The 19,401-nt window shown below is 40.1% G+C and overlaps 1 protein-coding gene across 3 annotated transcripts in view; it reads right to left on the minus strand.

Annotated features, from left to right (window-relative positions):
* Nucleotides 1-15,777: 15,777 nt before the first annotated feature.
* Ekar (Eye-enriched kainate receptor) overlaps nt 15,778-19,401 on the minus strand; it is a 648,003-nt gene continuing 644,379 nt past the window's right edge. For 2 of the 3 annotated variants that reach the window (XM_070282460.1, XM_070282459.1), the window contains exon 14: nt 15,778-16,058. In XM_070282460.1, coding sequence (XP_070138561.1) covers nt 15,796-16,058 — 263 coding nt within the window. In that variant the 3' untranslated portion in view covers nt 15,778-15,795. The remainder of the gene's footprint in view (nt 16,059-19,401) is intronic. The other variant, XM_070282458.1, reaches the window with a different exon arrangement.

Below are 19,401 nucleotides of genomic sequence, written 5' to 3' on the forward strand. Positions count from 1 at the left end.
CAGCTGGAATATTCCTGGCAATCTTTCTTTGGCTGATCCTGAATTTTTCCGCCCACAGCGCATCGACCTTCTTATCGGAGCCAGTCTGTTTTATGAGCTGTTGTGTGTTGGGCAAATTAAGCTCTCAGCCGGCCTGCCATTGCTGCAGAAAACTCAACTTGGATGGGTCGTGTGTGGAGGCGGTTCACAGGTCCAGAGAAGATCACTCGTTTCCACTGCCCACAAGGATGTTCCGGAGAGCGCAACAATGCTGGATGATCAACAGGATTCTTTGCTCCGCCGGTTTTGGGAAATCGAAGACTGCTCCGAGCCTATTGTGAAGCGGACGAAGGAAGAGCTAGATTGCGATGCGCATTTCGTGCAACATGTTGCTCGGCTGGATTCCGGCGCTTACGCTGTGCGGCTTCCGTTAAAATGCGGCTCTAAGCTGCTGGGAGAGTCGTACCCCCAAGCCGTTCGACGATTTCTTTCCCTCGAAAGGAAGCTCTGTCGCCGTCCTCAATTAAAGGAGCAATATGCTGCCTTCATAAAGGAGTATCTGGAGTTGGGTCACATGTCTCCAGTCCCTTCTGATGCGAGCGTCACTGGCCAATACTTTCTTCCACACCATTGTGTTTTAAAGGAGGACAGTTCAACAACCAAGCTCAGGGTTGTCTTTGATGGATCTGCTGTCACAACTTCTGGGTATTCATTGAATGACGTGTTGATGTCTGGCCCAGTTATTCAGGCAAAGTTACTGCATATTCTGTTAAGGTTCCGATGCCATCGGGTGGCCATTACTGGAGATATTTGTAAAATGTATCGTTGCGTCAGGGTTTTTCCTGAGGACAGCTATCTTCAGTGTATTCTTTGGCGGGATTCCACCCAGGATGAGTTACAGGTTTTTAAGCTGGACACGGTCACCTACGGAACGAAGCCTCCCTCATTTTTGGCAGTTCGGACAATGCATCAGTTGGCAGATGATGAGCAAATAATGTTTCCAAAGGGGGCCGAAATTCTGCGTCGCGACTTTTATGTGGATGATCTGCTTTCCGGAGGCGACTCTATAGATGAAGCTATTAGCATAATGCAGCAAACATCCGGGATCCTTGCCAAAGGCCAACTTCGGTTAAGGAAGTGGTGCTCCAATGTTGCTGACGTGCTGGATAAGGTGCCTGAAGAAGATCGGGAGTCTTTCCTAAAGTTTGATGATGGTAGCAACTTCACAAAGATACTGGGTCTTGCTTGGGATCCTGCAACTGACCGCTTGCTATTTTCTTTTGAAGGGATTCAGTCAATCTCAAAGCCCACTAGGCGCATTGTGCTTTCTTCAGTCGCTCGGCTTTATGACCCCTTAGGCCTTGTTGGTCCTGTAATTTCAAAGGCAAAGATCTTTCTCCAGAAACTGTGCCGTGAGAAGTTGTCCTGGGATGAAAGTCTTCCTCAAGCCCTTCACTGCGACTGGAATATGATTTGTAGCAGCTTTGGTAGTACGCAGCGCGCCGAATTCCCTAGATGGGTGCTAACATCGAAATCCGAGGTGGAGGTCCATGGATTCTGTGATGCCAGCATTGAGGCGTATGGGGCATGCGTTTATGTCGTGTCCAAGGGCGCAGGATCTGCAAGCTATTTACTCTGTTCGAAGTCCCGAGTTGCGCCGTTAAAGACTGTTACGGTGCCTAAGCTGGAGTTATCGGGAGACGAGTTGTTGGCTTGACTTATGTCGGAAATAGAGCAGTTGAAGGTCTACGTTGGAAAGTATTTTTGCTGGTGCGATTCTGCTGTGGCTCTGTCTTGGATTCGAAAAGAACCCTCTCGGTTTAATGTTTTCGTCGCCAATCGAGTTTCGACCATTCAGAAGCTAACTAGAGAAATGGAGTGGCGGTATGTTCCCACTTCTTTGAACCCAGCAGATATCCTGTCGCGTGGTGCTCTTCCCAATGAATTGGTTGAGAATAAGCTTTGGTCTTACGGTCCTCCGTTTCTCATTGGATCCCAAGAGGCGTGGCCAACCGCGGTCCCATCTGAGAGATCAACTCTGGAGTTGCGCGCAAGGGTCCTGCTCATTCAGTCTCCGTACGTGGATATAACAGCGGTTTCTAAGTACGCTAATTCGTTTCCAGCACTGCAGAGGGTATTCGCTTACGTATACAAGTTTTCTCAACGAATTCACCACAACGGTGTTACGGCTAGCGATATAAAATCTGGAACACAGCTGTTATTGCGGCTAGTGCAACGTGTGCATTTTTGGGAGGAAATAAAGGCTCTTCAAAATGGAAAAGACATAGCGGTATCCAGTGCCCTTGCCTCATCCTCTCCCTTCTTGGACAAATTTGGACTGTTGCGCGTAGACGGTCGGCTAAAAAATTCGTCGTTGGATTTTGATAGTCAGCATCCAATTATACTTCCAAGAAGCCATCCAGTTACGCGGGCTATAATTGTTGACCTCCATGAGCGAAATTTACATACGGGACCTCGCGCACTGTTGGCAATTATTCGGTCCCAATATTGGCCAATTGGGGGGAGAAAAACCGTGACGAAGGCATTACACAAATGCATCCGATGCTTCCGGACTAAGCCTCGGCTGTTGAAACACATTATGGCTGATCTCCCGGAGGAAAGAGTTAGCGGCTCCCAGGTCTTCGGAGTCACTGGTGTGGATTTTTGTGGACCGTTCTATTATAAGCCGGAAGTGCGTAATAAGGCTCCAGTAAAATTTTACATTAGCATTTTCATTTGTTCTGCTACCAAAGCCGTCCACCTGGAGCTTGTAAGGGATCTGTCCACAATGTCTTTTTTGCAGGCTTTGAAGCGGTTTATATGCACCCGCCGAAGTCTTCAACATATTTGGTCTGACAACGCAACCAACTTTGTTGGAGCAAAAAACGAGCTAAAGGAGCTGCGCCGATTATTTCTAAGCGAAGAGCATCAACGGTCACTGCTGGAGTTTTGCTCTATGGAGTCCATCGAATGGCATTTTATTCCTTCTCGATCTCCGCATTTCGGTGGTCTGTGGGAAGAGGCTGTTAAAACCGCCAAGCACCATTTTTACCGAGCTGTCGCATCTGCAGTTCTGGGATTCGAGGAGCTGCGAACGCTGCTGTGCCATATTGGGGCTGTTATAAATTCACGACCCTTATTGTCTCTTTCAGAAAATCCTGCAGACCTTGATGTTCTGACCCCGGCTCATTTTTTAAATGGTGGTCCGTCAGTCAGCTTTATCGAGCCTGATGTCACAAAGCTGAACTTCAACCGGTTGGACAGCTGCCTACAGCCTATTCTGCAAGGTTGGCGCCACTCTCGTTCGTCTTCTTACTGCGCTCGCATCCTAAATTGGATTTCAAATATTGTACATAAATCCTAATTTCATATGCGGCCTGAATAAAGTTTATAACGTTGAAATTAATTAAATTTTGATTTTTTATTTACGGCACCGAAAACTCTCGATGACCAAACAACCTATTTAATAGTTGTGTATGTGCATTTTTTCTCAAATTTTTTCTCAAACCTCTTCAAAAGCAAGAGTGGAGTTTAGGTCGCATAGGTCGATCCCGTCAAAAAGTGTACTTAATTGGAAAAACTTCGGAGCTAGGGATCCGCCTTTAACCAAGTTTCTGGTAAAGCTATAATATGGGATGCAAAGCAAGAACTATCAGAATATTGTTTAGGGAGTTTGCTACGTAGCCCGCTAGTATTCTAATAGGTGTTATTGACGATATTAGTTTTTTGGGTTAGTGGACGAGGAAGAGTTGGAAGGTTGATCCGTGGTTCTGATATGGAGAAGTTTCACTTCCACTGGTTTTAAAACTCTTTTCTTCACGGTACTAGGTTGATGTTCTTGGGCAAACATTTTCTCTGGCCAAAAACTGGTTCAACAGATCGTCTTGAACATCAGTGCGGACACACGAATCTTGAAAGAAGATTCATTGGGCATCATATAATTATATTTATATTTAGCTATGTCCTCCACATTTATATCGGCTTTTGTTTTGGTTGCTTTTGTTTTGGTTGGTTGGTTTTTTTCGGCTTTTGTTTTGGTTGCGATTTAAACCGAGATATCAATCTCTGAAGTAACAGGGGCAAGCCGAGAAACAAATATATGTTTCTATGGAGGAATCACCTGTAAGGGTTTTGGTATCGCATGTACGAGAACGGCAGCATTAGTCGGTGCTGTTGGTCCGGGCTGTGGTATACCATTTTGGGTGACTCTAACGGGGGTTTCATTCACTAGGACCTGCAGTATCACTTGTAGGGATGCCACGGAGGACATATCGGACAATTGCTCATTTGCACTGAGAAATTCGGACGGCGAATTGTTCAAGCCCTTGGCGAGGCCAGACATATGAGCGGCTGCGTTAAGTATATAAGTCGGAACGGGATCGACCGCCTATATCCTATAGCTGCCATATAACTGATTGATCGGAAATACTTTGGTGTTTTTGTAATAAATAAATACATTTTGTAAATAATACGAAGTACCAAATAAGGATTAGACGATTATATACTATAACTGAACGATCTTAAAGGATACAACTTTCGTGTTTTTGAAAATAAAAAGTTGGATTCGTACAGATTCTATTTTTGGCCAGTTGATACGACCTTCCCAATTTCATAACGATCGGTGGCTATGCTACAGTTGCGATATAACTGAACAATCGGAAATGGTGTTTGGTAAAAATACCAACTTTGGTATTTTTAAACATAGAAACTTGAGATTTTTTGTTAGAGTTTTTATTGTAATAAATTGGTTACATTGATATTCTCATAAGGCTCGACCGATGTTTGCGATATTTCAACTTTTGTGATTTGCGATGTTTTAGTTTTTGTGTTGTGATTTTAAAAGATTGGATTACGCTAAACAAATGGATAAGTTGTATGGTAGTATGCCTCTTTTGAATATTTTTGGTTCTATCGTTATTGAAAATGTAGCTGTATTGTTTTGGTATGACCCAACCGTATAAACAAGGGTCTAGCTTTTGAGTTTAGGTTTTTTTCTAGAAAAAGTATTTTGTACATTTGAACTAATAGTTTGGGGTATTGGCTAAGTGATTTGTCTATTGAAGATTTTAAAAAGAGCGTCGTGTTTAATTTTTAACTATTATGTGGACTAAATGGTATGTTACTTTTCCGAAAGGCTAAACGAACATTTTTATGACTTGATGATATTTTTTATTTTTTTTCGATTTAATTTTGCTTGACATTTTTATCCTTACAATTGAGTAGGGTTTTAATTTTTGGTTGCTTCTCTCTTTTGTTCTTTATTGCAGGTATTTCAGATTCAATAAGCATGTTGTACATTGCAATCGATCGAAATGCCCCTAAAGATATTCGAATTCCTGCGTTAAGTTTGTTTAATGTTGACTTTGGTGAATAACCGTATATTGTTAATGCATATTCGATTTTAGAGATAAGTATTGATTAAGATATTGCTAATAGAGTTTGTGTGTTGCTGTTAAGTCTTTCACTAGCTAAGCATTTAATTACATCAAGTTTTTTTTAGGAAGGTATGAGGTATTTTATGCGAATAACCCATTTGTAATTGGTATTTAAAATTAGACCAAAGATTTTCACGTTTGATACAGTTGGTGTTTGTATATTGTTATAATATATGTTGCATATGCAGTTGTGTTTATTATCTTTTTTTAAAAGATAATATACCGAAATGATAATGATCGCAATGTGTTAGGAAAAAGCTGACCAATAATGTTGCAGACTATTAATTAAAACAGTTTGGTCTATTAATAACCCAAATATAATAAGCAAAATACAAAGTTAAATAATGTTGCATACTATTAATTAAAACAGTTTGGTCTGTTAATAACCCAAATATAATAAGCAAAATACAAAGTTAAACCAAATTTATTTCAGATTTCTGCAATAAATGCGGAATACCTCTACGCGGAACCCTTAATTTATCTAATAAATAAAATGTTGTTTTCTTAAGCGTTTTTATACCCTTGCAGAGGGTATTGGGTTACGTTAAGCGCGGGGCTAGTCACTGACACCCCATCCACTTGAGACGCTGGGGCTCCTTATGATACCGCGCAGGCAAGAGGTCCCTTAAGAGGAACTCCTCCCTCCTTTCATCTAAAAATGCTCAAAGGAGTACTATCCTTCCCGCGGCACCTCGCGGTTCCATTTAGTTTTCCGGATGAAGGCAACGAGTCTGCGTGGAGTGGTCTCCGCGAGGTCTGCTAGGTCCGTGAGTGCTGCTGCACCCAGGAGTTTCAGTCAGCTGCGCCCCAGCGCATGGCAATGACACAGGAGGTGTGTGACTGTCTCTTCCTCTTCTACATCCCAGCAGCTCCTACAGTAATCATAGTGTGGAACCTCTAGTCTAGCCGCATGCGTCCCTATCAACCAGTGTTCAGTGATGGCCTTGACCGCCAGACAGGCGTCAAGTGGTGTAGGTCCAACTTGGTGCCCATAGTTAGTCCTTTTCGTGGCTATCTTTACGCCCCTTATCTCTACAAATGATAGGTCGAGTATAAAGTCTAGGGCATCTGTCGGTGTGGTACGGAGGCTGCCTATAATGCAGACCTTTGCCATCCTTTGCGTCCTAAATCTCTCTCTACATATGGAATTTGTTAGAGCAGGCTACCAGACCACTGCCCCGTAGAATAGGATGGGTCTTATGACCGCTGGGTACAACCGTCTTACAGTTTTGGAGACATTCCTCATCTGAGTCCAATGTCCAATGATCTGAGTTTCGGAATGCATAGAGCGCGGTTGTCGCCCTGCTTTCAGTCCAGTTTCCTGTCTAGCGTAATCCTAACCCTAGGTACTTGGCGTTACCACTGTGTTTCCCTTGATAGTTTAGGATGCCTTAAACTCGGTATCTTGTACTTCCTAGTGGAGAGGACAAGCTCGGTCTTGGATGGATTTACTCTTAGCCCGTTCATAACTGCCCATTTTGAGAGAACTCTCAGTTTGTCCGTCGTGCTGTCGCCCAGAGTCTGGGGAAATTTTCCAGAAAAGGCACTTGTGACATCATTCGCATAAGCGATAACTTTGGCACCACCACCTTTAGGGATCGTAATAGGCTATTAATAATTATATTCCCTCTCTTTCTTTCAAGCGAACGGTCGTGTTTTTTTTGTGCGCACTGCGTTTTTGACAAATATTGGTAAACCGGTGTTTACATACTTTGTGAATTAAATCTTGTGAATCTTAACAATCTTAAAGCCTAAACCGTATCGCTTCGCGAGTGCTGTGGTATATTTGGAGTCGAATTAATAATTTGTCTAAATTCTATTCCAAGCATAGCTCAGCTCTGCTTCTTCCCCGGCTTATCTATATTTCTGCATTTCTCTTTTGCACTCTTTCAAAGCTCCAGCTTTGGCTTCTTGTTTGGCACAGTGGTTCAAGGTATTGTGTTTTTTAACTTTTTAAATATTAATTTTTGTTTTATTAAATAAAAAAAAACAAATAAATATATGAAATGGAATTTAAACTGGTCTGTGCCATTAAGTCTTGCAACAAGACAATTTCCACATCCCAGCCTAGTATCCATTGCTGGTTATGTGAAAACGTCGTGCACGCCAAGTGTGCCGGTTTCACTGCATCAGTTTCGGATGCCATTTCCCGTAGGTCTGGGATACATTATTGTTGTGAAAATTGTCGTGCTGTGCAAGGCGAAATGAGGTCGTTCATGAGACAGACCAAAAATGGATTTGAAGAGCTGATCACTGGTTTTCGTAAAATCAATGACCAGCTCTGTGCGCTTGACACTCAATTTAGTGGTCCACAGGTCCTAGGGAACGAAACCCCCATTAGGGTCACCTAAAAGGGTATTCCACAGTCCGGACCACCGGCACCGACTGATGCTGCAGTTCTTGTACCTGCGACACCAAAACCCTTACAGGTGATTCCTCCATCGAAACATATATTTGTTTCTCGGCTTGCCCCTGATACTTCAGAGATTGATATCTCGGCTTATATCAAAGCCAAAACTAAAGCCGATATAAAGGTGGAGGACATACAAAAATTTAAATATAATTATACAAGGCGCACGTCTTCTTTCAAGATTCGTGTGCCCGCGCTGATGTTCAAGACGATTTGTTCTCCCAGTTTTTGGCCAGAGAATCTTTTCGTCCAAGAACATCAGCTTAGTTCTGTGAAAAAAAAAAGTTAATAAACCAGTGGGAGTGAGACTTCCCAATATCGGAACCACTGACCAACCCTCCACCTCTTCTTTGGACACTAACCCAAAAAACTAGTTTCCTCACTAACTCTTACCTATCAGAATACTAGGGGGCTACGTAGCAAACTCCCCAAGCTATATTCTGATAGTTCTTTCTTTGCATCCCATATAATAGAAACTTGGTTAAATCCGGAGATCTTTAGCTCCGAAGTTTTTCCAAGTAAGTACACCACTTTTAGACGGGATCGATCTCAGCGAAGAGGAGGTGGACTCCTCATTTCGGTAGACTCTACTTTTGCTTCTGAAGAGGCGAAATCCCAAGAGTTTGGTGACATAGAATTTATTTGCGTTAATATCACTATGTCCGTGAAAGCTTTATACATTACATGTTCATATATACCTCCTATGTCTGAACAGCCCACATATTGGCAGCATTTGTCCGCTATTCGATACGTCTCTAATCTTATGATGGATCGTGACCAACTCGTAGCGGTGGGCGACTTTAATATCCCAGAATTAAAGTGGTCCAACGTCGATAACTCACCATCTTTGTCACTTATAACTTACCATGACTTCACCGCGGGCATGTTTGACATGTCCCTAGGTCAGATCAATCATGTTAGAAATTCGCTAGGTCGGCTCTTAGACTTATGTTTTGTATCTGATCCTGGTGGTACCGCTCTCTCCAGAGCTTTTCCCCTTTCAACCCCAGAGGATCCATATCACCCCACGCTGGAGGTCTCAATCGAAACCACTCCTGGTATCGATCAGATGTCTCCGAGCATGGTAAATAAGATTCGCTGTTTCCGTAAAGCTGATTTTCAGAAACTTAATAGCCTTATCCATACATTTGACTGGTCTGATATTCTGGCGTGCACTGATCTTAACGTCACTTTAGAAAAATTTTATTTTACTCTAAATACATTTTTTGACTCATGTGTGCTTTGGAAACATCCGTTGGCTTCAAAAAATCCTCCTTGGTATACAAGGTGCCTCACTAACATAAAAAATAAAAAAAATAAGCTTTTACTTAAATATAAAAAAACCTGCAGTAGTGTTGATTTCTCAAGATACCTACTAGCTCGGTCGAATTTTACCGTGCATAACGCTGAATGTTATAGGAATTATATTGACCGCTGCCGGATTCAATTTACTCAGGATCCAAAGCAGTTTTATAATTTTGTAAACACTAAGCGTAAACACGTATCTTTTTCACCCCTGCTTACGTTTGAAAACTCCTATGCGACTTCGGATTAGGCCATCGCCGATCTATTCGCAGAATTTTTTCAAACAACTTATTCTCCTCCTAAATTGACTGATCAGCCTTACGCATATAACATTCAAGCAGCAAATCTTATTTTTTGTCCGTTTTTTTCTGAGAACAACATATTATCTGGTCTTTTAAGGGTAAAACCCATTTATTCGCCAGGCCCCGACGGAGTACCAGGCTTTGTGCTAAAATACTGCGCCAGGGCTATGTGCAAACCTCTTCTAAGACTTTTCAACTTATCTTTGGAAACCTCGATATTTCCCCTTAAGTGGAAGGAATCATTCATAATTCCCCTAAATAAAAAAGGGAAAAAGTCCGAGGCTGCCAACTACAGAGGCATCTCTAAGTTGTCGGCAATTCCAAAGTTATTTGAAAAATTAATTACCCCTCATTTGCAACACCTTTGCTCTTCGATTATCACTCCTTGTCAGCATGGCTTTATTAAGCATCGCTCCACCACCACAAACTTATTGGAGTTGACATCCTTTGTCATAGACGGCTTTTGTAAGGGATATCAAACCGATGTAATTTACACAGACTTCAGCAAAGCATTTGATTCAGTTAATCACTCACTCTTGTTGAGTAAACTGAATATGCTGGGTTTTCCTAAAGACCTCTTAACGTGGATCTCCAGCTACCTAGATGGAGGGACACAAAGAGTCTTATTTAAAAACATACAGTCCCGTCTGGTCCGTGCTACATCTGGCGTCCCTCAAGGAAGTCATCTTGGCCCGTTATTATTTACGATTTTTATAAACGACTTGCCTCCTGCTTTAACGAACTCTCTAGTTCTTATGTATGCAGATGATGTAAAGCTTTGTCTTCAGTACAAATCCATCTCTGCCCAATGCAGACTGCAGTCTGACCTTGATAACTTTCAAAATTGGTGTTTAGCTAATGATCTAATACTTAATGGATCAAAATGCAAACATATGTCTTTTTATCGTTCTTGCCCTCTGCAAGCTACTTATTCTATTAATGGGATTGCCTTAGAAAAATTAACCCAGGTTAATGATCTCGGCATCCTATTAGACATCAAGCTTAAATTTGCCGACCATATTTCCTTAATGGTTAATAAGGCTAAAGGAGTCCTTGGTTTTATCAAAAGGTGATCAAAAGAATTTAATGACCCCTATATAACCAAAACATTATTTAATTCCTTGGTCCGTCCTATACTAGAGTACGGTTCATGTGTCTGGAGTCCCCAATATGGAGTACATAAGGACCGCATAGAATCCGTACAAAAGAACTTTTTAATATTTGCACTTAGAGGTCTTTACTGGGATGCAAATCTTCAGCTTCCATCCTACAGTAGCAGACATTAACTTGCTAATAAACTTACCTAGCTTAACAAATCGTAGGACAATGCTCGGTGTAGTTTTTCTGCATAACCTGATTAACGGGGATGTAGATAGCCAGCATTTACTAACACGCTTCAATTTCAACATTCCTAATAGAAGGACTCGAAACTTTAGTCCTCTGTTCCTTAGCCGTTGTAGTTAGACATATGCACTGAATGACCCTTTTAGGGTATTATGTTCGAACTACAATGGTCTCTACTCTATTACATCTCTTTCCTGTCCCTCTAATTTAAAACATAGAATTTTAAATTTCCTTACTAACTCCTCTTAGCTTAACAAATTTCAATTAGCTTAATTTGTACTAACAAATCGTTTCTCGAGCGCCCCTCGGTCGTCTGGGCCTCTAAGCTTTATGATGAATACAGGAATGCTAGCTGATGCTCTTATTGATGCACAAGCCATTTCCAAATTCTGAAAGACCGCGTAAAAACCGCCACGTTCCGCAGTTGGACTTCTAAACTTCTAAGTTATCGTTGAATATACCCTCCTTATGTCACTTCAAACGTCCTGTTTACCAAGATGTGCTTTATAAGGCGTTTGGGTTGATCGTCTAACCCTAGTCTTGTCAGCGCATTGATTATCAAACATGGCAGGATGTTGTTGAACGCACCTTTTAAGTGACTTTTTGACGAACGTAGTAATCCCATGGAGTGCCGTTTACGTGAATCGGCCCTTCTTGTACGGTAATGGTAAGAATAATGTGGAGGTGGATTAGTCTCACCATTGTCTTGAGGAGGAAGGTCGAACAGCTTACAGTTCTGAGGTGCAGTGCTTTGGGTGCGAATGCAACCTTCGCGCGCAACCTATGCTGAATATTCCTGTGAAAGCTTTCCTAACCCATGATCTCAGATTGGATTGTGCCTGGAAAATACCATCTGGGCCTGGGGATTAGAAGGGCTTCCTGAGAACACCCTGGGAAATGTGCGTTTGTGAGAGACCCTAGGGTTTCTTTACTAACCGTGGTCCAGCTACCATCCGAGGTTTTAATGTATCCTACATTAGGTGCTATTGTTGTGAGGACCTTCCTGAGTCGGGAGGCCTCCGAAATCTGTTGAATGTTCGTGCAGAACTTGGTCCAGACATTCCTTTTTGCCCTACGCAATTTTTTATTGTACTGCTTAAAGTCCGCTTTGTACGCCTCCCAGGCTTCCTCTGTGTTTGACTTACAAGCAAAATTAAAGGCTTTACGGGCCTTGGTCTTAAAGAGCGCAAATTTTGCGACCACCATGGTGGTTTCTTTAACTTGCTACTTCCCGATCTGCCTTTGGAGCAGGCCTTATTGAATGCCCTGGCGCATGCTGCCGTTAGAGTGCACACCATGGCATCCAGGTCTTCCCTTCTATTAATGTCCCTTGTTGGAGTTTTCCCCAAAGATCTTTCTATTTTTTTCTTTTATACCTCAAAGTTCGCTTCCAGTTCGATTGCGTACTGTTAGTGGAGTGCAGGTCTCGAAATTGACCACTAGTTCTATGTATCGATGGTCCGAGAAGGAGTGCTTCTCTAGGATTCCCCATCTAACAATCGTGTCTGCTAGGGAGTCAGAGCAGAGAGTCAAGTACTTCCCTTGTTTTCTTGACTATGAAGGTGCGTTCTGTTCCTTTATTACCCACCAGAATACTTGAGCGAAAGATAAAATCGAAAATTGACTCACCCTTCTTGTTTGTATCAATGCTTTCCCACTGATGATGATGGGCGTTGGCTTCCCAACCTGGTCGGGGCCGATATACGCCGAGAACACCCTTAAAGGTCCCATTGGGCTCTTCACTATACGGCTATTAGTTTTCATTTTATTAGGTAGATATTAGGTAGTAAAAAGAGGTCGCCTCTCGGCGAGGAGGGCAGCTGACGCTGCCTTACTGTGGTGGAGACTTATCTGCAATATTGTCAGAGACATTCGTGAGATTCTCCACCACAGCAATCTCTGCCTCCGTCTCGGAGCTCAGCAGAGAGTCCTCCTCCATATCGACGTCTCTAAGTGCCCTTGCCAAGTCGCTCTCCCCTGAGCTGTACCCTACCACGATGTCCTCATACTCATCCGACATTTCTTCTGACATTCCGACATTTTTAGAGTCAGCTGGCTTTTCTGTGACCTATACTCTGTCCCAGTCAACCGCTACCAGCTTTGCCCCGGGGTAGATCTCTCCAAGCGATTCTATCATTCGCTTGTATGTCACCACCGATCGCGCGTCTTGACAGGCAAATACCTTGACGCATTCTGGTGGGGGTCCTCAACTCGATTGTAGGCATAAATTACAAAGATAGAGTTTCAAGGGATCGGAACCATGGAAATATGAGACAAACAGCATGGATTAAAACCGATCCCCTGCAGCCCAAAACAAGTACAGACATATGTGGTGCACTTGTCGCACTTGAGGGTCGCATAGCATGTCAGCGTGCAGTGCGTTGATAAGTAATTTTAAATAGGTTTAAGATTTTCATGTATCCTACTTATAAGAGAATTGTACAGAATAAAATCAGTTTCTAAACGGGATTCATTGGAGTACAACCTTATTATTTGGGGCTCCGTCTGTCTGTTTCTACGCAAACTAGTCTCTCGGTTTTAAAGCTATCAACTTGAAACTTTGCCCACAGTATACAATTCGGAACGACCGGGATCGGCCGACTATATCCTATAGCTTCTATATAACTGATTGATCGGAAAGGGTCAACTTCGGTGTTTTTAGAGTTAGAAATTAATCAAATTTTACATGAGAGCTATTTTTGGTAAAATAATACGACATGAAAAATTTCGTAATGATCGGGCGACTATTTTTGAAGATAGAAAGCTGGAACTTAGTTCAGATTCTATTTTTTGCCAGTTAATCCGACCTACCAAATTTCATAACGATTGGTCAACTATATCTTATAGCTGCCATATAACTGAACGATCGGAAATTTTCGGTATTTGGTATTTTTGAAGACTTGGGACTTTTTTTTAGATATTTTATTGTAATTAATTGGTTTTATTTTGATATTCTCATAAGGATCGGCCAACTATATTCGATTTTAACTGCAAGTGAATATCAACTTCGGCTCCGCCCGAAGTTAGCTTTCCTTTCTTGTTTTATTTTGGTGATGGGCTAACCCATTTTGAGCAAGCATTAAAGTATATCTTTTTGACTTTAACATTGGCACGCACCACGGACTACTCCAAACCTAAATACATTCCCATCGTTGATGCTCGAATTTTGGTATGGGAGGAATTTTTAAAACACTTAGCGCATGTCTCAGAATATAGGCGCGTAGTAGAAGAGATTGATGGAATGTCCAACATATTCCAACAATCGCCCATGCAAAAACTCTTGAGCGTTAATGACGTTCATCTGCGCGACCTGCTCGACTTATGGAGCATCCATCATAGAATAGCCTGGAGCTTAGACTTCTCAGGGGCAGCGTTTAAGGTTGTGGCAATAACGTTGGGGGCTGAAAATTTAATAAAATTAAATTTAATGAATTTGAACTAGTAAATGCAATCAATGGACAAGTAATCAATAACAAAGACCAGCACCGAATCAATAAAATTTCCACAACTGTCAATCAACTTCTGAGGTCACATAAAAAATCCCAAATCGATACGGGACACGTTTTTAAAATGTTACTAACTCGAAATAGGATGATTGAAATGGAGCAAACTTTGAAAGTGTGTGGATGGAAAAATTTCCGTTAAAATTTTTATTTTTAACAATAAATTTCCTAAAACTAAGTCGGCTTGCAATGACATTACTTTTTTTTCCCGTGTCGCATCATGGCACCATGCTCAGGCTGAAGAATAACGTAACAGCGCAATGCGATGAAGAGATTCACACGGTAAAGAATGGCTCCATAACACCAGGGTCTACGTCTTTCCATCTGGCGCTAAGACGATCGGGTAGTTAACTAAGTTAACCCGCCGATGGCCATGACCGAATGTCCAAGAGCTTGCTTCAGCAGAACTGCTGAATCAAGAACTCATTAATTTCAGTATTCCGGCATAGCCATTAAACTCAAAGCAGAAGACCAAAATAAATAATTTATATATTGGTATAATATAATCATAATTATAATCAAAAGTATAATATAATTTTATAAGTTCAATGGAGCAGTTTATGGAGCAGTTGAAATTATTCGTGAAGTTCTTTTGGATTGCTCTATATGTGTGTGTAAATAAAAGTTTTTTCCTTTGTATAGTATGCATATTTCGTATTTTTATTCCCGTTAAAATAAAAATATTAAAATAAAGATCTTAATTTAATAATTTAATTTATTTAATTATTAAGAATGAGGGTTATCACGTTATTAATAGTTAGATTGTTAATTACAAACAGATTTTAACATTTTAATATTCGTATCACTAAAGGATTGATCGGTTAAAGCGACGCTAGCAGCAAAAATCTGCGTTGGTTTAATAATTTTGATTGGTCATCATTTAATTCTGGCATCTATGTTCCTAGAATGGGCACTTGTTTAGGAATTTGGAATAGGGGTTTGAGGCCTACTGTCGTCGATAAAGGCGTATGAATCTTTTATGTCAATATTGATGTCTGGATGCCGATGAAAATGGCATGGGAAAGGGTTTTTGTCTAACTGATTTGAATTATTCCCGTAGTAGGCTCTTCGATATTTTTTTTAAAGTTTTGTGTTTTGGACGTGTTTATAAGTTTTTAAGCTTAAGCGTTTCAATTCTTATATTAATTGTTCATTGCACCAATCTTTAAAATTATAGATATTTTTCAGGGACCGTAAATAATGGTTATTGTCATGGTTTTTGATTATGAAAAATTTTAAAATATAAGGTAACAATGTAATGTAATAAACAATAATGTAATAAATAATAATAATGTAACAAAATAATTATTACTTTAACATCTTACTTTCTTTAAAGTTTCATTAAAAGTTTTGCACCAAATATCAAATAGCTTCAGTTTATAAAAAAACGAAGAACTTATAGCGAAGAACTAAAAAATAAAAGAAATCAATATTTTTAATTTTTGTCTTTTATTTAAAATGTAAAAGTACATATTCTTAACTTAGCATATATTCTTGACTTGAATTTAATCCTAACTTTATATGCGATTGAGCTCCGGTCTTTTAGGTTTGTTCATACACCATGATGCAAAACGAAGTTCCTCGAGAACTTCGATCCAAAAGCTACGCCTTGGTTGAAGATATTTCCATTTGTTATCTAAATCAACAGTTTGGGAAATTTGGTTGATTTCAGAAAGCACCTGCCTGTATTTCTTATTACCATGAAAATAAATCCAAAATTCTAAAAATGACACCATTCCAGCTACGAAAATTCCGGCTAACAGCACAACAAAAACGCCACCTGTAAAACGAAATAAATTTTGTACTACGAGAAAGATAATGCAAAAGACCTTATTATTGTAAAGCTTTATTATGGTATTTGTAAAGTTTTTTCTGTTCTGTTCGCTTGTTTGGTTTGTTCTCTGATTAGAGGAAAATGTTTCTCAAAAACATCAGAACATATTATAAGGTCTTTGCTACGTAAGGTGTCCCAATCGGACTTTACGACGCAAGCGCCGCCTGCGGTATTACAAAAGTATTACATAAAACTTGGAGTTTATAAAGAATAATACAATTAATTTTAATTTTTAAACATCGCTCGTTATTTAACGAAAAATAATATTTTATTCAGAAAAAATCCTGCAAAATTAGTGCGCATTTAGTTCGACTTGTTTATGTTAAATTAGCCTAAAGGTAAAATTGTTTTGTAATAGTGCGTCATAAATTCGCTATTATTGTGAAAAGATAAGATTGTAGCGGCTAATAGTAAATATTTCTTTATGTTTAATTATACCCTTGCAGAGAGTATTATAATGTTGGTCAAAAGTGTGAAACGCAGTGTAGGAGACATCTACGACCCTATAAAGCAGAGGTCGGCACCCCAATACATTGATATAATTTTCCCGCATTGGTGTTAGTAACGTATAGTAGAAAGTAGGCTTTGAGCATGACGTTTTACACATTTATACTGTGTGTGTGTGGCAGAGCTCGAGCAGAGAAATTTCCTATGCCCCCGAGATAGGGCCGTGCCGACCTCTGCAATAAAGTATATACATTCTTGATCAGGATCACCTCCTGAGTTGATATGAGCATGTCCGTCTGTCTATCTGTTTCTACGCCAACTAGTCTCTCAGTTCTTAAGCTATCGCCTTGAAACTTTGCGCACACCCTTCTTTCCTTTGCTCGAAGTATATAAGTCGGAACGGACGGGATCGGCATCTAAATCCTATAGCTGCCATCCGAGGTATGTTACAAAAATATGGTTACTTTTCAAAATTCTCCGGCAACATATTTCAGATTATCGATTTTTTTATTTTGTTATGTTGGTAAACTCTTCCCTAACATTTGTACCAACTTTCAATTGAATTCCTTTTTTTGTTTGGTTGTGAGAGGCGTAAAAGATACAAGTTGTTTTGCGTGCTCGGCGATTTTTTGCTATCGAAAAATATGGATCAAAAGATTTGTATCAAATTTTGCGTAAAAAATATGTGAGGGTGATTTTCACGAGCAAATTTTAAGACAAACAATTTCAGATGTGTCCCATTGTGCAGATTGCAGTAGTCTCCAAAAGTGCACACTTGCCGTCCCCTTCTTTCCTATGCCTTTTTTTTAGAACCGTTAAAGCTCCCTGGCATGTGCAAGTAGGTTCGTTTTCGTTGCAAAGATAAGCCCAGTTTCACTTTCAAATAGTTCTTTGACTCAAGCGGATTGACCTAAGATTTCACCTTTTTAAGAATAAAACACGTGGAAATATCTAATTACACGTGTTCCGCAATCTTTATATTTGAATTAAAGTGAATTTATGAAACTAGTTGCAACCAAACAAGTGCGAGTTTCAAGTGCAATTGAGAGTTGCTGTTTAATTTTCCCTGTGGGTCGGCCAATATCAGGTGAGAAAAAGAAACTGCAATTCTTGGGGAAGTTCTAATGGCCATAAATTTCGCAGAGCCATGGTGGCCTGGTATTTCAGCCGAGCACATATATAAAATATATATAAGCCAGAAACGCAGGAATCCGAGATGAGGATTTAGAGCTATTGAGGAGCGTTTTGGAGGAACAGTAACGGATCGCCATGAAACCCCCCCCGCTGTTCCCTAACATTACATAAGGACCACGAGGTTTCCATGAGGCGTGGAATCAACTCCCCCCTCTCCTCTCGCCTACTATAAAAGTAGCTCTCGCGGATTTGTGTTCTGTTTTCTACCATGCTGCATCAGTTATTTCCCCAAGAGAATTAACAGGAAAACAAATACCATATAACCTCCCACAGTTTTAGATGCATAGCTGATCTGCCACTGTAGGGAATGTAAAACATTAAAGAATTTTGAATCATAATTGTTAATAATTATTAATTATAACAATTATTAACAATTATAATTGTTATTTTCTAGAATTAATAAGTTTTGAAAGTTTTTGCTTTTGTTAAATTAATTACCTACTACATCCTTTAATATCTATATATATATATAAATATCTACACTATTATGAAGTAAACTTTAGAAAATACATATAAATACATAGCTGCATCGGAAGTCGACAGGCCTGCTGACCTCGAGGGACGAGCTGTAAGTATGGCATAGCCGCAACAACCTACAAATATGTGTCAGAATAACATATAAACGAGATCTAAATATGTATATGAATATTTTGGATGAAGTAAAATCATGAAGTAGAGCAACATAGAGTAATTTCCTTAATTTTCTAAATTCCAATCAATATAAATTAAGTAAATCATAAAATTTAAATCAAACTAAATCATTTTATGTTAAGGTTAGGTTAATCCCTTTGAATAATGATATTGGATTAGGATTAGAATCTGTTATAGTAGGAATAATGTACCAAACACTGAAATATCTAATGAATATAATGAAGTAATGAAATTATAATGAATCGCGTCTAAATATTTCCGTGGGGTTTCCAGAGACAAGCTAACGTAAAATGGGTTGCCCAATGATAATGGTGCAACAAGGTAGGGCGGGTAAAGAGGAGATCTATAACACCTGAGTTCTCCAAGCTAAGATCCTCATTCTCTCTCTCTCCCCCCACCACTTTGGCCATTCCCTTCCCTTAAGCACTGTCGATTTCTTTTATTTGGTAACCCTGATTTGGGGAAGCACAAGAACCCTCCCTCTGGCCCTGAGCTAGGCCGGCAACAGACAGTGCGTGCTCCCGATCAGAACCAGGACGTTACAGATAAAATGGCGCCCAACGTTGGGCCGACGTTGGAGTCAACCGTGAAGCCAACGTGGGTAATCGTGGTAAACGTGGTTACAAGGTATATAGTACAGAATGACCATACGTGAAGAACGATATGTAGATATTTTCCCTCACAATTTCATCCGTTCCCAAAAATCCATTATAGCTAAAAGTTCACAATTTAAATCAGGAGATCTTTGGATGACACAGTTTGGTAATAGCCAATCTAGTGGCCAAGACTCACGTTTATTAAATACATATATCGTATTTCTTGTATTCCATCAGGCTTTACAATATCAGTCTTGAATTTTTTCGTCCTGAGTATAAATCGGTTCGTCACCAACTGAATGTAATTCCTAATATTAATTTCGGAAATCAATTAAAATTGGAGATTATTTTTGCTGAGCATTCTTGGCAAGACTCTCTTTTCATTGACAGTTTCCACAATA

Source organism: Drosophila bipectinata, chromosome 4 (genome assembly GCF_030179905.1).
Source record: "Drosophila bipectinata strain 14024-0381.07 chromosome 4, DbipHiC1v2, whole genome shotgun sequence".
Taxonomy (NCBI): domain Eukaryota; kingdom Metazoa; phylum Arthropoda; class Insecta; order Diptera; family Drosophilidae; genus Drosophila; species Drosophila bipectinata.